Source organism: Phodopus roborovskii, unplaced genomic scaffold (genome assembly GCF_943737965.1).
Source record: "Phodopus roborovskii unplaced genomic scaffold, PHOROB, whole genome shotgun sequence".
Lineage (NCBI taxonomy): Eukaryota > Metazoa > Chordata > Mammalia > Rodentia > Cricetidae > Phodopus > Phodopus roborovskii.
This window is the reverse complement of record NW_026125281.1, coordinates 27,967,993-27,986,843: the sequence shown is the minus strand read 5'-3', so window position 1 is coordinate 27,986,843 and position 18,851 is coordinate 27,967,993. Positions and strand designations below refer to the sequence as shown.

General features: G+C 37.5%; 1 protein-coding gene across 2 annotated transcripts in view; it reads left to right on the top strand.

Annotated features, from left to right (window-relative positions):
• Nkain3 (sodium/potassium transporting ATPase interacting 3) overlaps positions 1-18,851 on the top strand; it is a 640,303-nt gene that overhangs the window by 298,975 nt on the left and 322,477 nt on the right. For both annotated transcript variants that reach the window (XM_051198451.1, XM_051198443.1), the window contains exons 2-3: positions 31-168; positions 9,361-9,441. In XM_051198451.1, coding sequence (XP_051054408.1) covers positions 31-168; positions 9,361-9,441 — 219 coding nt within the window. The remainder of the gene's footprint in view (positions 1-30; positions 169-9,360; positions 9,442-18,851) is intronic.

Genomic DNA, 18,851 nt, shown 5'->3' with positions numbered 1-18,851 from the left:
CACTAATGAACTACTTTTGTTTTCTTATAGCTTTCAGCCCTGGAGAGGCAGATCTTCGACTTCCTTGGCTTCCAGTGGGCACCCATTCTTGGAAACTTCCTGCATATAATAGTTGTCATATTGGGTTTATTTGGAACCATTCAATACAGACCACGTTACATCATGGTGGTAAGTGTTACTATCATGTCTCTTGATATAAACACTATGAAGTTTTGGTAAGAAAATGAATAACATAATTTGTGGACCTTTCTGATATGACAGTGGTATTGCTCTTCTATATCTGGAATGCTCAATTGTACAGTAAATATCTATCTATGGAACAGACCATATGAAGAAAGCCTCATCCTGAGAAAAGCCATGTCTGTAAGTCTGAGGACAGTGTTAGTCATAGCATAACTGACTTCAAGGTTAACTTAGGGTGTTCTAACTGCATGAACATATCTGTGTTTAATATATTCTCATATTTTATGTTTCTGTCTGTTAAAATTGGACATATATTTCTTGTCAAGATATATACACTTCATATACACTTCAAACATTGTCTATCTTGCAGAGTATGACACACACGGTCAGCTGATTCTGTTGTAGGGCACTGAAGGGGTACACGGTAGCCAACATTTAATGGATGGCATTCACAGCACTTAGTTGTCCTTCCTATAAAAATAACACAGAAATATAAGCTACTTCTATAGGAGATTTGTGGGATGTAATGAGTTATAATAATGTAAGTAATTATAAATAAGAGTAGCATCCTCTAAGATGGCCATTGGGCCTAAAAATTAGAAATATTCTGTGAAATATTAGGAATGAAGAGCATTTGATGCCCCTCACTTCGCTGTGGGGCTAAGCAATTTCTCCTCTACTTTTGATTATTATCTGAGCTACTATATTATTTACTGAAAAGAGATGCCCTAGATATGGAATATGGCATAAGATGCTTTCCTGTCTTTATAATATCAAGTTAATATTGAAATTTAAATAGAAGCAGTCTCAAGAGGCTTTAGTTTTTGCTATTGCTATTCTACCAAGGATCCAAAGTCAAGGGTATGTATAGAATGAGGCTGTGGTTATGTGCTGGAGATGTTATCTAATTTTGTCCTCTAAATGTTAGTATTATGTCTTGTCACCATAACCACTGCTTGGTTGAAGTGTCTGCTGTCTTTCTTCTATATATATGGAGTTGCCTGTGCGTGTCCAGCCTTTGTCTTTCTCAGTGAGTGGTTTGCACTTTCCTAAATCATTGACTAAATCTATCATAAGATCAAGAATCTCACTAATCAGACCAAATTTATGTTTCACAGTCACTCCCATCTTCTCTTACTTCCTCTTTCATTTCCTCTCCCCTTAACTTCCTTCATTCTTTCTACCCATCTCTCCTAACTCCCTCCATTATTTTATCTATACATCCATTCATTCAAAATGTCTGTCATTTGCTCTTAATTAAAAGTCTGACATCTTATTACATGTGGAGCATAAATAACAGTCTTGGCCTCCCTTCCTCTCATACCAGAAGCCTTTAGTTTCAGACTTGGTGTTATAAGTGGAGCATAAATGCCATGTCCTTGATCCTCCTTCCCTCTCAAACTTCACAATGGAGGTGTCTTTAGCTTTCAGATTCAGGTCTCCTCCTGTGGCCCCAAAAAGATGTTGTCTCTTGAATCACTCATGTGATATGTAACATAGCCCTTTTCCATCATTTTTAACACAATAATTAATTTCATATCACTAATTGTAGGGTCAAGAGAAAGTATCCACTGAAAACAAGCAAGCAAACAAACTTGGAGACAGTTGACTTGTGTGCCATAAAACAAGCTAGCACACAGTTTCAGTAGTACAGTGAGCCTCCTCAGCAGTAACATATAGTCTCCATGACAGGAACCTTTGTGAACAGACATCTCATGTTTGTGATTCTTTATGCATTTGTCTCAAATAGGAAACATCTAAGCCTCTTTTTCTGTGACAAAAGTATAGTGGCAAAATCAACTTAGGGGGTGGAGGGTTTATTTTAACTCACAATTCCATGTTATAATCCATCATTGCTGGGAATCAAGGTGATACGAATGAGAAATAGGAACAGCTGTGGTCTAGAGGAGGCAACAGTCAATTAAGACATGCATGTGCTCAAACCACTTTCTCCTTTTTATAAGGTCTGGGACTAAATCCCAGGGATGGGGGCAGCCACCTTTAGGATGAGTCTTTTCAAATCAATTTATGTAATCAAGACAGACACCAACAGACAGTTAGCTAATGTAGACAATCCTCCATGGAAACTCTCTTCCAAGTTGCTTATAACTTATGCCACATTGACAATTACACTTGCTGTCATAGGCAATTTGTTACCTTGTTGGAATTTGGAGTTCCTCATAGGCAGTGTGATTGGCTGGGAAACAGAGCAGGACTAGTTCCAAGGTCCACACTTACACCAAGGACCATTTAAGGTCTAGGATCTGGTGATGAAATTTCAGGAAGGTAATAAGAGAAATGGAACCAATATGCATCTGGCTCTCCTGTTCCATGCTGGCTTTCCTGAGCAAGTCACTTAAGCAGTTAACCAACCCCTCCTCTCCTATAAATTAGGATACTACAACAGACTACACAGGGTTCCTGGAAAGATTAAGTCAAGTGAAGGAGTTGGCATGGAGATCTTGCTTTCCTATCAATTCCTTGCTTTATTTCTTCTACTTCCCTAGGAATCTTGTAGGATTGTAAGTAAAATAAAATAAAATAAAAAAGAATGACACAACACATTAAAAGAGACAATGATGAAAACAAAAATATGAAGTGTTTGTCATGTAGGTATTTATCTTTAAAGATGTTTCCAGCTCTGAAGATTCCTTTTCTTGACATGAAAGTTAGAAGGGAGACAGAAAAGCAAAGCCAAAGGGGAAAAAAACAGAAATAGAAAGAGAAGCAAAGCCAGTAACTCCCAAGGGAACCTTGTGGACTGATGTGGTGTAAGAGTGAGGAAACGGAATACATATGCCCAGGAGCTCCGTGACACTGGCTGTTCTCAGAGTCTGCCTAGTAAGTAAGATTTGCATGTGAACAAATTATTAATCATGCTCATGACACAGAAACAAAGGAGCAGAGTGATGAATGATTAAACCATGCCCAAGGGAATGCTGAGCTGGGCCATGGATACCTGCCATAGTTCTCAGGGGAAAAGGCTGGAAAGGCAGGCAGGCGCTGAGGGCACTTGAGCTAAGGTGTCCAATCACTGGCTACTCCAACCCCCTTCCCCTGTTTAAATATTTGCCTGGCCACTGCCCAGCTGTTCTCACTCCACGTTCACAGCATTTCACTTCTGGAACCCTGGAATTTACTCCCCTGAACTCCTTTCTATGGTGGAGACCTCCTAGGAAGATGAAACACTTTTTAATCTTTGCATTTTTTCTTTGTCACCTAGCCCTACTAAAGCATAATATTCTCTACATGTTTAATGAAGGAATGGGAGCTAAGGCTTTGAACTTGTAGGTGTTCTGTGATGATTCCAAACCAGAAATCCTTTCAATTCCTCATCTCTGGGGATTCACAGGGCGGGTGTCAGCCCCCAAATACTTCTTCAGGGAGCCTGACTCTTCCAGTCCCTCATCAGACATCATGATTCACTGTAGTCCTGCCTTTTATCACACAGTATAGTTGATGCAAGGTTGCAGTTCAACATTTAGATTGCAAGAGGTTTTATCTTGAAGTCACATTGCAATTCTATGTGACTCCCTCCTTTTACGTGCTAACTAACTTAATCCACTTCAAACTAAGAAATGCTTTGGAGCAACAGGTAATGTGCTAAGTGCTTACTCTGAAATAATAAAATATAACGTCTGCCGCTCCAACAATTTAATGGAGCTCAAAGCATAGCAACACAGGGGTTAAATCACTGCCACTCCTGACAATGCATGGGGGTTGCCATACTTGACCTCAAAGAATTAGCCACCCTTAGAAACATGGTTTAGCTAAATGGCTATGCAGAAGAAGTTCTCCAAACAAGGTATGAATTTCAACTGGAGAAAATTGTTTTTCTGCTTTCTTAGGCCTTTTGCCCCCTCTCCACTATCTCCAGTTTTCTCTAGGCCACATGCTTCTGCCTCCTCTGAGGCACAATCTGAACCTTCCACTCTTGGAAAATTCATAATCCTTCAGCTAAGCTGTTACTTAGTAAAAACCAGCTCTATACTATGTGCCTAGTCCTGACTATTAGCACAGATTCTGATCACTTCCTACTTTGCCTTCTTATTTGTTACAGCCTCTGACTTCCACAGTATACTCAGCATGTTCTCCTGAGATCAGAATTGTAGCCACCCCATGCTGGGTTCTACCTCAAGCTTAATGTGTGATGAAGAAACAGTAAATGAATTCAAGGCTTTTAGATGAAGTGACTTTACTGACTCTGAAGCCTTGGAACATTTATTTGCTTTTATAATTGCTGTATTTACCTCCTTTATATAATCCTATTCATACATAGATTGGTTTAGCAATCAGAATGTAAGTGGCAGGCTTGACCTGGCCTAACCTAGACCAAATCTTGATACATGGTCAACTATTAACTATTCATTACTCTATATCTGCCTTCACGCTACCTTCCTTACTAACAAGGTACAGGGATGGCAGATTTCCCTGAAAGTTCTGCTCACAAAAATGCTGAATTCCAGGAGAGAGCAGAAAATAGAAAAGCAAGTAATCTATCTCATTTGTTTCATAGCATATTGTCAGCCAATATTGTGGTAAATTCACACATATAGGAAACAATGAGGCATCAATTGCGTCAGTAAAAATAATTCACATTAAAGACCCTTCCCTGATAATGAGATTGAGGACTAACTTATCCACCATGGAGTCTTCATCTAGTAGCTGATGGAAACAGAAGCAAACAACCACAACTAAACACTGAGAAGAACTGGAATCCAGATGCAGAGAGGAAGGACAAGACCAGGCTGCAGAAACACATAGAGACAGCTTACCTGAACAAGGAGGAGCTAACGGGCCCCCAGACTGATAGCTGGGAATCCAGCATGGAACTGACTCAGATCCCCTGAACATGGGTCTCAGCCAGAAGGACTGAGCAGTCTATGACCTCAGGCAGTGGAACCAGGATGTATTCCTGGTGCACAAAAGGACTTTGGAGGCACATCCCCCATGGAGGGATACTCTCTTAACTTAGAGACAGGAGAGAAGTCCTAGTCCCTACTCCAAATGACTTGACAGATTTAGATGGCCCCTCCTGGAGGGCATCACCCTACTTGTGTAGTGGTGGGGGGATGGGAGGGGAGGGTGGTCAAGGGCATGAGAGGGTGGGAGAGAAGGAAAGAGGGAGGGAGAGGGAACTGGGATCCATATGTAAAATAAAAATTGAAAAATAAATTAATAAAAAAACTTAATACTCTGTGGTGGAAATGTAAACTAGGAAACTTATAAAATGTTTATTTGAATTACCAAGTGTTGAAATATCCTCATAAGATGAGGAAATGCTTATGAAATCACACAAACCCATGTACTCATTATCTATGGGAGTAGAACTTCAAATATGTGTACTGAGTTTCAGGAGGGAGAGGCTACGCATGGTTAATTTTAACGTGGAGAAATCAAGTCATTTATAATTCAATTCTATCTGAAATGCATACATATGTAAGCCTGTTGCCATGCTCCATTCTAACAAAGAGTTACTTGTCAAAAGCAGGAGGTCATCTTGTGCTGTAAATACCATGACAACTGAATTGTTAGGTAAAACAACCCACTTCTCAAAGACATGGTAGAGAGGATAGCCAGTCTCAAAGGTGATGACTTAGTGTCTCTGACTAGGTAAATGTCCACCCATGGATTGGTTGTTAAAGTTCTCTTCTGTATCTATGATTCATGAAGGCTCTCATCTACACATTGAAACAGATCATTTATATTCCACAAAAATCAAAATTCAATAATCAAGTCATTTTTTTCAACCAGGAACACTGAAGGAACCATTAGAAAGAACATTCTATCCCTCCAAACAAAAACCTGTCATGTGTCTACCACATGTGACATATTAATCACAAAATATAAAAATACCGTCATTCCCAAAACAGCACTTTACACAACTTATATAAATTAACCAAATTATAATAAAATGGTCATTTGATTCATTTGTTATCTGATGAGGTAAAAATTTTAATGAAAAGTAAATTTACAGATAGAGCCCTTTTCCTAAGAGGTTTGCAATAAAGCCTATTAAAATAAGTGTGCTAAATCTGGAGCAGGCTGTCAGGCTTCATAGGACAACCCTAACACTTTTTAGGACTCAAAGGATAACCCATTCTTTGGGAGTTTAATATGGTGACTTGAATGATAGGCCCATTGGAAAGAACTTCGTGCAATACTAGGAACACAGCAAGTGTCATAATTACCTTTGGTAGAGTCACACGTAGAACTAGACAGTTGCTATCAATATCTCTGAAAGGTCAGAAACAGAACCTATAATACAACTTGCAGGAACTCCTCAGTTCCCTTAATGCACTGTTTGCTGTGATTTTTGTAAAGGGCTTGCTTTATTTTACTTTTGTTATACTGTGGACATCCTCAGTACTTAAGGATTTTGATTTGGGTTATAATGATTAAGAACTATGTGTTTTTTCTTGGGATGTGGTCCTATGATAGAGAACCAGCCTAGGGTCTACAAGTGGCTTCTTTAGTTCCCAGCATAGGAAAAATAACAACAAAAATCCCCTCTGTCATGGCTTATTCTTGCTTCAGTTGAAGTCCTTTCCTTGACCATTGTCACTGGCTTCTTCTGAACTTGGTGTTCATCCTTGCTGGCCTACCCTGAGACACTTTTACTTAATTCAGAGTATTCATCATCGTGCTAGATGTCCTCTGATTAGAAGAACACTTAGATTATATTTTTCTATTTGTGATGTATAAAAATACCCCATTAAGGATGTAGATAAGTCCTTTTCAGTATCCATGGGAACAGTGCATGATTCAAAAAAGTATGTTTGAATGTCTTTGGTAATAGCTACAGACAACTAAAGTGTCACAACTTACCACTAACTGTTCGTGTGACCTCTTTAATATGTTTTAATGTAAATTCACAGTGACTGTGAAGCTTGAAATAATCATTATCTGTTTTTAAAAAGCAAAACACACTGAGAAAAGAATAATGTTACATCAAATACAATCCCTAAGTTTACACTCCTACATGAGATCATTTTTAAAACCTTTAAAATCATAAAGGGCACAATAAATTGAATCTTACAGAAAAACACTTTTAGTAAACATTTGATAAGATCATGGTGTTAAGGTAGTACCTAAAGTTCATATTTCTATTATTTGACACAGATAGGATAATATAAGGAAAATAATTTCAAAATATTAAGACCAGCATACAATGATTAAAAACATTCATAGAAATAAATGACTTAACTTATATGCCTATTGAAATAATTCATATATTTGTTTTCCAGTATACTAAGATAAATATGCGAACTATTATATTTAATCAACCATGCTTACAGCATACACTGCCTTCAGTTACCTAGACTCTACCAGAGTCTAATCTGGACTACACTAAATCAGATTGGCTAGTGCTCTGTTGACACTGTTTCTGACCTTTCCCAGCAGGATGTGAATGAAAGGTATTTTTTAATAATAGAAATTTGTTCATTTGCTCATTCTCCTAGTTATTAATTTCTGGGATTTTAAAGACATTTATTTATTTGTTTGTTTGTTTGTTTTATTCTCCTCACATATATTGCTTCCCAACTGTACTTTCCTTTCCTTCCCCTCCCCCAGAGTCTCCCACTCCACCCACCCCCCCAGAAAAGAGCAAGCCTTCCAACGGACATCAACCAAACATGCCATAATAGGCTACCATAATACCAGGCACATACCATCCTATCAAAGCTCAACAAAGATGACCCAGTAGGAGGAAAAGCATCTTACAAACAGGAAAATATCAGAGGCAGTCTCTGCACCCACAGTTAGGAGACCCACAAGAACACCTAGCTACTCAGTCATAACATATATGCAGAGATCTAGGTCAGACACCTATAGGCTTCCTGATCTGTGCAAGCAACCATGAGTCCCAGTCAGCTGATTCTGTGGGAAATGTTTTCTTGATATCCCTGACCCTGCTTGTTCACCTGCTCCTGCCTCCCCTCTTCCAAAGGACTCCCTGAGCTCTGCCTAACTTTTGACTGTGAGTTCTGCATCTGCTCCCATTGGTAACTGGATGAAGTCTTTCTGGTCTCTATGATGATGATGGGCTCCTGAATTAGAATACTGTGCTGGCAGAACACACTGTAGGTCAATGGTTTTATGACTGGCTTGTTGTCCCAACCCCTCCACTTGAGGCTTTGCATGGTTACAGAAGAGGGCAAGTTCAGGTTTTGTGTACCCCATTACTAGGAGTCTATGTACAGAATGCTACCTGATTTCCAGTCCTTTCTCCCAGTATTTTCTCCATCCCTTACCCCACTTTATCCCTTCTGTTCCTACCTCCAGTTACCCTTCACATTACACTCCTTGAAACTCACAGGAACATCCTTGCATTACCCCTTAATACCTCCTGTATGTATTCACTTATAAATGGATATTAGCTGTAAAGTAAAAGATAATCATGCTATGATCTGCAGACCCCGAGAGGCTAAATAGCAAGAGTGGATTAAAGATCTCATGTGGTTACACACTGATTATTTGGTTATTGGAGCATGAGTTCTACTCTTAGTAAAATAACACGAGAGAGGAGTTTGGTAACTTTAGTCCACATATCTTTTCTCCAGGTTGTCATTCAGAGATATGGAGGGTCTATTGTGACTAAATTTCTAAAATTAGACAATTTATAGTAATGGACTAAATATCTGTCTAATCTATCTGAATATTTGGATATATTTGGGTAGGTGGCTAGATAGAAAGAATGAGAGATTATGCATAGTACATAAATACATAGACAGGTATATTGATGGCTCACAGAAAACTGCAGAATTGTGTTCCTTAGAAAATATAATACACAGAAAATGGAAATCATATGAGCACTCACATTTAAGTTGGGCGTGCAAGTCAGAAAAATATTTTAGAAATCTAAGTTTCAAGATATCCATTAAAAACAGTGGGAACCATTGGATTTTCAATTTTTAAATCTTAGAGTACCTCATAAAAGAAAGAGATTTTTTTTTCTTGACTATACCATATTTCCTCACAGAGGATTTATATTTACTGACAAGTCTGATTTATTTCCAATATGTGTTTTTCATCTTTGGTTTTCTCTCTCCCTCCCTCTCTCTCTCTCTCTCTCTCTCTCTCTCTCTCTCTCTCTCTCTCTCTCTCCCCCTCCCTCCCTCCCTCCCTCCCTCCCCCCTCCCTCCCCCCCTCTCTCTCTCTTCTTTTCTTGTCCAGTATACAGTGTGGACTGCCCTCTGGATCACATGGAATGTGTTCATCATCTGCTTTTATTTGGAAGTAGGTGGCCTCTCTAAGGTAAGTTTATTATGGTTTTAAAATATACTTTGAAAGGAGACAATTATAAATTAAATTACCATGAGATACATTTAGTTTATTATAGTTAAGCCACCAAAATAATTAGCCACCAAAATAATAAAAAATGGCCACATTTAGCCACCAAAATAATAAAAAATGGTCCATGTTGACATGTGTGACATATCTGTAATCTCAACACTTGGGAGGTTGAGGTAGGATAATTTCAAGGTCATACTTGGCTGCATAGAACTATGTGAGTGTTATATGAGACCCTACTTTAAACAAGTAATGTCTACGTTGTATGAAAAAAATACACTTGGAGGAATTCAAATAATTTTTGCTTGTTATACTGAAGTTGAGACTCATCTCCGATTCAATTCTTGTGTTCGTTTGATGTAGACATAGTTGTCACAGTGATTTCAGTCCTATATATTAAAGTAAAGGGAGTTTTGAACATTCATACTTAAAGTAGGAAATGGGTTGTAAAGATTGGAAACTTTATATATTTCAGTGGAGCCACATTTACTAACATGTGAACACATAGGTGTGGTGATTTCTGTTCTAAGGTTTTCATCATACAAAAGATTTTCTCTAATAAAACATGGTACAGATGTTATTTGTCCCAGTTCGCAACTGTTATTTTCATTTGGATTCCTGAATACATGTATCTGTTTGTTGCTAAAATATAAAAATATTGTGTTACATTTCTAATTGTCAATCTAAAAGATACTGTTACCTCACTGTAAAGAAGAAGAGTAATAGTATAATTCTGAAAGTTGTATAAGGAAGCTTATTATTTTTATATATTTCATTGATAAATAAATATGAGCTAATCTTTCTATAGTTCTGTGAGAATCTGAAGTTATACATGGCATATGATCCTCTACTTGCATTTGGGACCCTGATCTTAAAACTTTAATTTGATGGCCATGGATGCTTTTGGAACACCCGGATTCTACTAAAGTATACAACATATACAACCAAACATGCATGATTCATCCAAAGGGTAAAAATTATTGAGGGATTTTCTTCAGAGACCTTAGAAATGGTTCTTTTTCCTATACTATATTGACTTTAAAATTGAATTTTGTTATGATTTGTTCCATTGGAATGTTGAGAGACCACAAATGACATTCCTGAGATCTGCACATAAGCTCTAGCATAGTGGTTCTTCACCTGTGGGTTGTGACCCCCATGGGAGTCACATAAATGATATTCTGTATATCAGGCATTTAGATTACAGTTCATAACAGTAGCAAAACTACAGGTGTAAATTAGCAATGAAACGATTTAAGGTTGGGATCAACACAACATGAGGAACTGTGTTAAATGATCACAGCATTAGGAGGTTTGAGAACCATTGTTCTGGCTGCTTCCTTAGTGATTTACATTGCTGATTATTCATCATCACTAATTTATAGAAAATAAAGTGTACATGAACTGATTTGGAATAAGTTAGAATACAGGAAGTTTGCCCTGAGGAATTGGCATAATATTGTGTTGAAAGAAAACTGAGTTCCAATAATAAGCATTTAGTTCAAGTTTCAACTTTAGCACTTAGTGTGGGTTGTAAACCAATCACACCTCACTTCATGAGCCTGTGACAAGTATTGTAATTGGGCCAGTTTTGCCAAGTATTTGTGATAGCAAATGTTGGTTTGCTGCATGGTAGTTTTTATTCTTATGGTAGATGGTTACTATGTAAGCTTCAAAACAATAAAGGTAAAATAACAGTCATTTGCTCTGCTTAAGTCTAATTACCTATTGCTGCTCAAGATTATTTTTGTGAACTTCACTTTGTTACTGTTTTTCTTGCCTTGATGTGTATGCCAAAGGATTTCTTTTATTTTTTGTTTTGGCTTTCATTCTTGTTTTGGTCTACTTTACTGAACATTAGTTGTCAGGGTTGACCAGGATGGAAGAGAGACCTCCACATAGACCTCTCCAAGGTAGTATTTGCATCACTGCTCATGTTTGACTTCCTTGTATGAATAGCATTAGCAGAAAAATACATAGGAAGCCAGAACCATGTTGAACCCCATAGGTTGATGTACTTGTCATCTTAGTTACTCATTTTTTAACCCATTGAAAATCCATTAGGCTGTCAACACATATTTTGGCTAAAAGAATGTGTGACTCCAAAAAGAACATTCTTAATATTTTCTGTTGATCTTTTTATAGCCTTCTTGGCTATCCACAGTTTAATCTCAAATGGAGACTCCAGGAATCTATTAGGAAAGAGTAAAGTTAAGGACCCTTGTCAAACAAATGCCTCTGCCAAGCTTCCAGCTGGGTTCTGTTTTCTAAGAAATCCTGCATCCATGTGTGAAATTTTATGTACTGAACTTATTAGAGTGAGTTCTCCATCTCCTGCTGGTTTATAAAGCATTTCTTGTAATTACCCACTTTAGTGGATTAACAGAAGCTACCCCGTAACTTGACTTTCATCCAGACTTACATTCTGGAACAAAGAACTTGTTGAGCTCTGTTTCCTGGGAAAATGTACAATAAGGTTTATTCATACCAGAGAGTGCAACAATTGACCAAAGAAACCATTCTGTCCAATACGGCCTTATCAACCTGTATTAGCCAGGGTTCCCCAGGGAAACAGAATGGCTTAGAGCATATATTACAGAGGAGGTTTACTGTATTGGCTGATACAATTCAACCCATATGGAACAAAGGAAAAAATGTAGCAAGCACATAAAGAAGAAACATTGCTAATCAAAACCCATCTTTGAGACAATAAAAGATAAATCAGCATTTTAAAAATATATCTTCCTGGCATTACATAATACATGAGAATTATGTTGTCACTGAATTCCTAACAGTCTTTGGGTGACTCCCCAGAAAATGTGATATTGTAAAGTTAGCTTGCATTATGAATATTTTAAAATCTATTTTATTTAATACTATGCACCTCTATGTTATTACTAAATTCTTGGTCAGCTTTAAAATTTTGCATAATATTACATAATATATATTATATAAATGTACATAGTTTTCATTCCTGTTGTTTTCTATTATAGATGTCTTCATTAGGGTTACTGTTGCTGTAATGAAATATTATGGCCAAAAGCAAATTGAGTAGAAAAGGATTTATTTGGTTTATACTTCCCATAACTGCTTATCCTTGGAGAAGTCAAGACAGGACAGGAACCTAGAGAAAGAAATGTTGCTGAGTCCATGGAAGAGTGCAGTTTACTGGCTTGTTATCCTGCTTTCTAATAAAACGCAGAACCACCAGTACAGGAATGGCCCCACCCAGGATGGGCTGGATCCTCCCCAACATCACTCATTAATTTAGAAAATGCCAACAGTTTGATCTTTCAGAAACATTTTCTCAGTGCAGCTCTCTACTCTCTGATGAATCTGGCTTGTGTCAAGTTGACATAAAACTAGCCAGCACAATGAAATATAAACTAGGTTCATTTTCTCATTGTGTGTGTGTGTGTGTGTGTGTGTGTGTGTGTGTTGGGGGGTGTTCCTAACTTCAAATAGAAAGAACTTATTTTTATCTTGTTTAATTATTTCATATTTCTTAAATATTATATATTGTTCATTGTGATCAGGTACCAACTTTTTTTCTCTTTTAGTTATAATTTGTGTCTTTTACATTTGTGTTACAGGCAGTGTTTTGGTATTTAATCCTCTGAAACTTAATTTTTTTGAAATGTACAAAGTGATGATCTAGCCAATAGCTTACCAAGTGTCTTACCATGGTACTAATAATGTTTACTGAATAGACTTTGGACTTGTATCTTTTATGAAGTAATAAATGTTATAGGAACTGTTCCTATAATACCATCATGTTTGCTACACTATTGTTTAATTTATATTATTTTCTTATTTTTGTATTAGTAATACCCTATATACAATTTAATGTCCCCTAGCTCTGTGATTTGACTTCATATATCTGCAGGGCTTTCTCTGTAGGGTTATATTTGAACAAATGTGTTTCAAATGTGTGTGTGTGTGTGTGTGTGTGTGTGTGTGTGTGTGTGTGTGTGTGTGTGTCTGTCTGTCTGTCTGTCTGTCTGCCTGCCTGCCTGCCTCATTTTGGCTTTCTTTTTACTTATAGTATTGAACTTTTAATTAATTTAGAATGCATAAGGAAAAACTTGTATAACAACAGTTAAGAAGGCAATCTTTATTAACAGGACCAGAAACTGGTAGGAAAACAAACTGGATGAAAATTTAAAAATAAAAATGGAGTGACAAAATTTATGCTTCACTTCAAAACTTAGCTCCCCTGTAAATTAGCTGTCAGGCTTCCTGGGTTCCACTGGGCAGAGTGTCTCTTAGTATGCCCCACTCATGCAGAGAAAAGGTTGGAAAGACAGAGACTCAAATAATCAAGAGGCTAAAGAATAGTTTTTAGAAACTTCCAGAGGCCTAAGAGCAGTGACAGCCTTATCAGCCTTATCAGAAAACGGCTAAAATGGAAAGAGGGCCCAGCTGTTGTTCACCTGCTCATGCTTTCCATTACTGAGGTGTGATAGGAGAGGATATGATTGTCCCATCTGGATCCTCCATCAGCTGCTTTGCCAAGGCAGGGCTGGGTCTGGACTAGAGGTCTAACTGATTGCACAAAGCCAGGTCTTTTCAAAAAAAAAAAAAAAAAAGAAAGAAAAAAGAATCAGTGTAGCCCCAAGAGCCAGAGGCAACTGAGATCACTCCAGAGCTCAGCCTGACCATTCTTATTAATGAATATCGCACACTCATAGATGATCAGACACCTGCTTAAATTCTTACAAGGCCTTTGATAGCAGCTTTCAGATGTTCCCTTCACATTTTTCTCATGTTCCTCCCAACCATGCAGCAGGCATCTGCTAATATGGTCTTAAACACATTGATTCTTCCCACATCTTTTAAGACTCAATAGTGGTGGATGCATTGTTTTTGAAGATGAATGCATGTAGATAACCAATAGTGCTATGTAATAGCATCTTCTGGAGTTGAAGCACCCTTCTCTGCCAAACCAAGAAAACCAAAACATTCATGTTACAGAGCTGTTGGAAGAAGTGAGTGAAATAATACAAGTGCAGGGACATATTATGAGGTGATCATCCTTATTGTTTTGGGATAAATTATTAGTCATTAGGATCCTAACCCCATATCCTTTGCGGCATATATTTAATAGCATGAAAGAGCTGCATACTGAAATTTGTAGGACAGTGGGTTAGAGAAGTATGAAGCAGTCTCTTTTGATAGGATCTCAGCTCTGCCCATTAACTTCTCAGCTGCAATGCTCTTAGTTAAATTCTTTCCTTCAGCATTTGCACAGCTCCTGATGAGTTCTCTGTGTGCCCTTGCTGCTCCTGTCAGAAATACATCAAGCATCTTTGAGTGCCTCTGTCTTTTTTTATACCATTTTTTTGTTTAAAGATCAACAGGGGGACAATTAATAACTTAATGCTGCTTGTTAGGAATTCAGATTCTCCCGAGGAACATATTTAGAACATAAATGTAAAACTTTTCTCATTTTCTGCCACATGCCTGTATCACTTCGGTCCTGGAATCTAGATTAGATATCACAAATGAAGGAAGAAAGGACAAACACATGTCTGGTGGTCTGTCTGTGCTCTCTGATGGAAATACATCTCTTAATGTCCACACATGGACCAGAGGAAGACTTTGTCATCCCTCTGACCCTCACCAAGGGATGGTCTTGCTATTCCCATGAGACTGGGGGATTGAGGTTTTTGACATTACTCTTCTCATATTCAATCAGGATCTCACTCACTCCTTACAATTTTCTTCCTTTAGAAATATTCAAAGTTACAGTGAGAACTTTAGTTGTACTTTTTCATCCCAAAAGAATTATAAGGCTGTCTGAATAACATCTTTTTAAGTTTTTCCCAAATGTTAGAAATATTGGGCTAATATTTATTCTAATTGGGTTTTCTTGAAATATGCATAAAATCTTTGTATTAATGACCTTAGAGAATGTCAAATGCATCACTTCTTCATAGAATTCTAAGTATGTACTACTTTGTATGGACACCAATTTAGTCATGAAAAAAGAAGTCAATTCCCCAAAAAATGTACCCAATCTTAATTGTGAGCTTTGATCAATAGCTTTCTAAAATACTCCCATGGAAGAATTAAACTAACTCATCATGGCCTTTATATAGATGCTATGCTTGGACTTTTCTATTGTGTCCTTACCTCCTTGGTGAGGAGAAGCTGCCTTGCTCAAGGCACATGTGCAGTATTGAAGAGAATGTCAGGCCTGATGGTTCCCATCACACCACATTGCCTTCCACACAGAAAGAAAATCCACATGCATTTGTTTCCTTCTGTCCTGTCCACCTACACTTTCTGCTTGTAGGTATTATAGTTCTCATAGAAATGCAAACCTCTTTTTCCCTCAAAGTCAATAATAGTGCTTTGTGCATCTTATTTTATATAAGCTGACAGGAATGCTCATGAGAGTCTTCTGTGGAATTTTCATGTACACAGTCCCCACAAGCAGCCAGGCAGATTCAGTGATGTCATAATTTACAAGGCATATTGTCATCAGTAGATTTGTCTGTGTAATTACTTGGCCAATTATTTTCCTAGTCAATATTTGTTTTCTTTCAAGGTCAGATTCTTCCAGCAACCTTGACTTTGGGAAGGGAAAGTGAAGCAAGAATATCGCATAATCAAGTATGAACTCTGCACACAGGGCATTGCATGGCAAACAACTCTATTCTCTTTCAATGGTTTACAGTCTTTGAGTTTTATTTATTTCTTTTTGCCAAATATATTTCTTTTTCTGATGACACTTTCAAGGTAAACTAAGACTACATAGTGTATTTTTCTACTTCCATAAATACAACCTGTGGATTTTATTGGAACTGAATTTTACCTTTTCTTTTAATGAGCTATTGCTATCTGGAAATTTGTTGAGCAGAATCTTGAAATGCAATGCAATGCTTATACAGGGATAGGAGTAGGATGCTAAATACCTAGTCCAAAGACAGTGTGTCTGGCAAATAACTCAGAATAAAATCCTAGATTCTTAGCAAAAGTGAATATTTCTGGAGCTACAAGAAGCAAATTCTCCTTACTGTATCATGACAAACACAGGGTGTGTATGACAACAGACACTAGAATAAGCTCGGTCTGTACAGTAACACAACACTTCGGTTCTGAATTAATATATTAGTGCACATGAACCATGCCCCCCTAAATGAACTTTTTTCATCATTAATCTTCACTGGGGGCTGTTAGTGTGTCTGTTCAGCTATAAAAGAATAGCACAGCCTGCTATCTGGCAATAAATCAGAGTCATAAAGATTTGAAGATGTTTATTTCTGTCTCTGGCAAAGCAATTATGTTCTTTAAAAATAATAGACCCACATAAAAACTATATTTGTACCTTATTCCAAAGAACTTAGATCATACCTTTCCATTTGGTGTGGGTCTTAGTTCCCGGATGCCTAAAGACAAAGCCCCCAGCACCTGTGTTCGCGGAGGGTCTTAATCCTTGGAGCTTATCTTGAGTAAAGCAAGGTTGAATGTAGTCTTGTATTTTCATTAGCTTTATCATACGCCAACATTTTTATGATCTTTACTCTAAAAGGTCAACTTAATGCTAGTACAAGGACATGAAGAAACCACAAATTTCCACTTGATTGCAGCAATCCCAAGTAATATCTGGGGGTGTGAATTAGAATTGTGTGTTATAATCTCTGTCAAAGCCCAAACAAATCTTTATTTACAGCACGTGAATACATTACTTGTTCTATCAATTGGAGCTATCTTTCATGCCTTATGATTAGAGACACTACAGTAAAAAGGTCCTATGCAAATATATTCCTGACTCACGTCCCATATGGCATTGTAGATGTGTGGCATCACAACTCTGCAAATTGATGAAGAAATGCTTAGGCTCTGCTCTTTGTTTTTTGTTGTTTCTTATTTTTTCTACTGAAAATAAAAAGAAAGATAAGAATTTTATCTATATATCAAGATTATTGTTTTAAAGTAATATTATAATCATTGAATGGTTTCTGTTTTGCTAATTAAATAAATGTTCAAATCCTGTCTCAAATCTCCATCCCATTCCTTAATAAATTGGGTAATGAAATCAATAACAGTGATGGAGATGAAAAAGTAGAATCCTTGCAACAGGACAATTAAGTCTGGTGTTTTGTTTGTTTTTTCATCACTGTCAAGTAATTACCTAAGCTAACATCTTCTGATACTTTTTGTGAAGGTTAAATCTTAACAACCTGATTGGATTAAGATCCACCTAAGAGATTTAGTGAAAGACAACTCTGCTTATGTCTGCAATGGCATTTGGAGATTCCATTAGGTCATCATGGATTTGATATAATGATGATTTGATCCATACATTGATTCAAATTTGTGTAGCATATGAGAGATGGACGTATGGAAGGTGGAACATGTTTGGAAGAATAGGTCACTGAGAAATGGTCTTGGCTGCTGTATGGTGCTGTAAACCTTTCCTGCCATGGTTCTGCTTGTTTTTTCTGTTTGCTTGTTTGTTTTTCTGTTTTGTTCTTGTTGGATTTTGTTTGACTTTGAGACAGAGTCTCATGTAGGCCCATCCTTGGACTCTTGCTCCTCCTGGTTGTACCTCCAGTGTGTTGGGATTATAGGTAGGAACCACAACACCCTGTTCCTGTTATGGTTCTGTTGTGCTTCTATATGCTTCTCAGCCAGCTTGTGGTCTCTTTCTCCTTGCCTGCCCATCAGAATGGGTCAACAACTCTGAAACTATGAGCCAAATAAAACTTCCTCCTTTTAGTTGTTAATATCAAGAGTTGTGGTCACAGTGATGTGCAAAGAACGAATGCATTTATATATATTTCCCTCCTCCTTCTGTATAGTTACCTTGAAAATGAAAATGAGAAGTAGCCAGTAGTTTCCAAAGCCAGTTTTAGAGGAACACTAGGAGTTTCAGGGGGTCCTGCTCTCAGACAGTTATGTGTCTGTTCCAGCTACTGAAGTGGCTTTTCTCCACATACGTCTGAATTCAGTAAAATATCTGACTACCTTCAATAAGCTGCTATTTGAAAGTCTACAATTATTCCAGTGCCAAAAGCAGCTTATAAAACAATCCTGAACCACTCTGAGTTCTACCTCAGTTGCTGAATTTCCATGTAAGCATTGTAATGGGGGGGGGGGGTTGGGTACTGAGGAGAACTCACTTTTCCAGCTCATATTCAAAGGCTTTGCTGCCTTTGAAAGGCAATTTAAGGATGCTGGTGCAGAGGTTCTGATGCAGCCAATTGAACATGAGATTGTTTTGGAAGAACAACGTGTAAAACAAACACAACACATGTAATTGCCGTTAAGGTTAGGGATTTTCTTACGGTGATAATTAGTTTGTTTAGGAAGCACAATCTCTTTACTGTGAAGCATCAATTAAGAGTGCAATCATGGCAATGAGT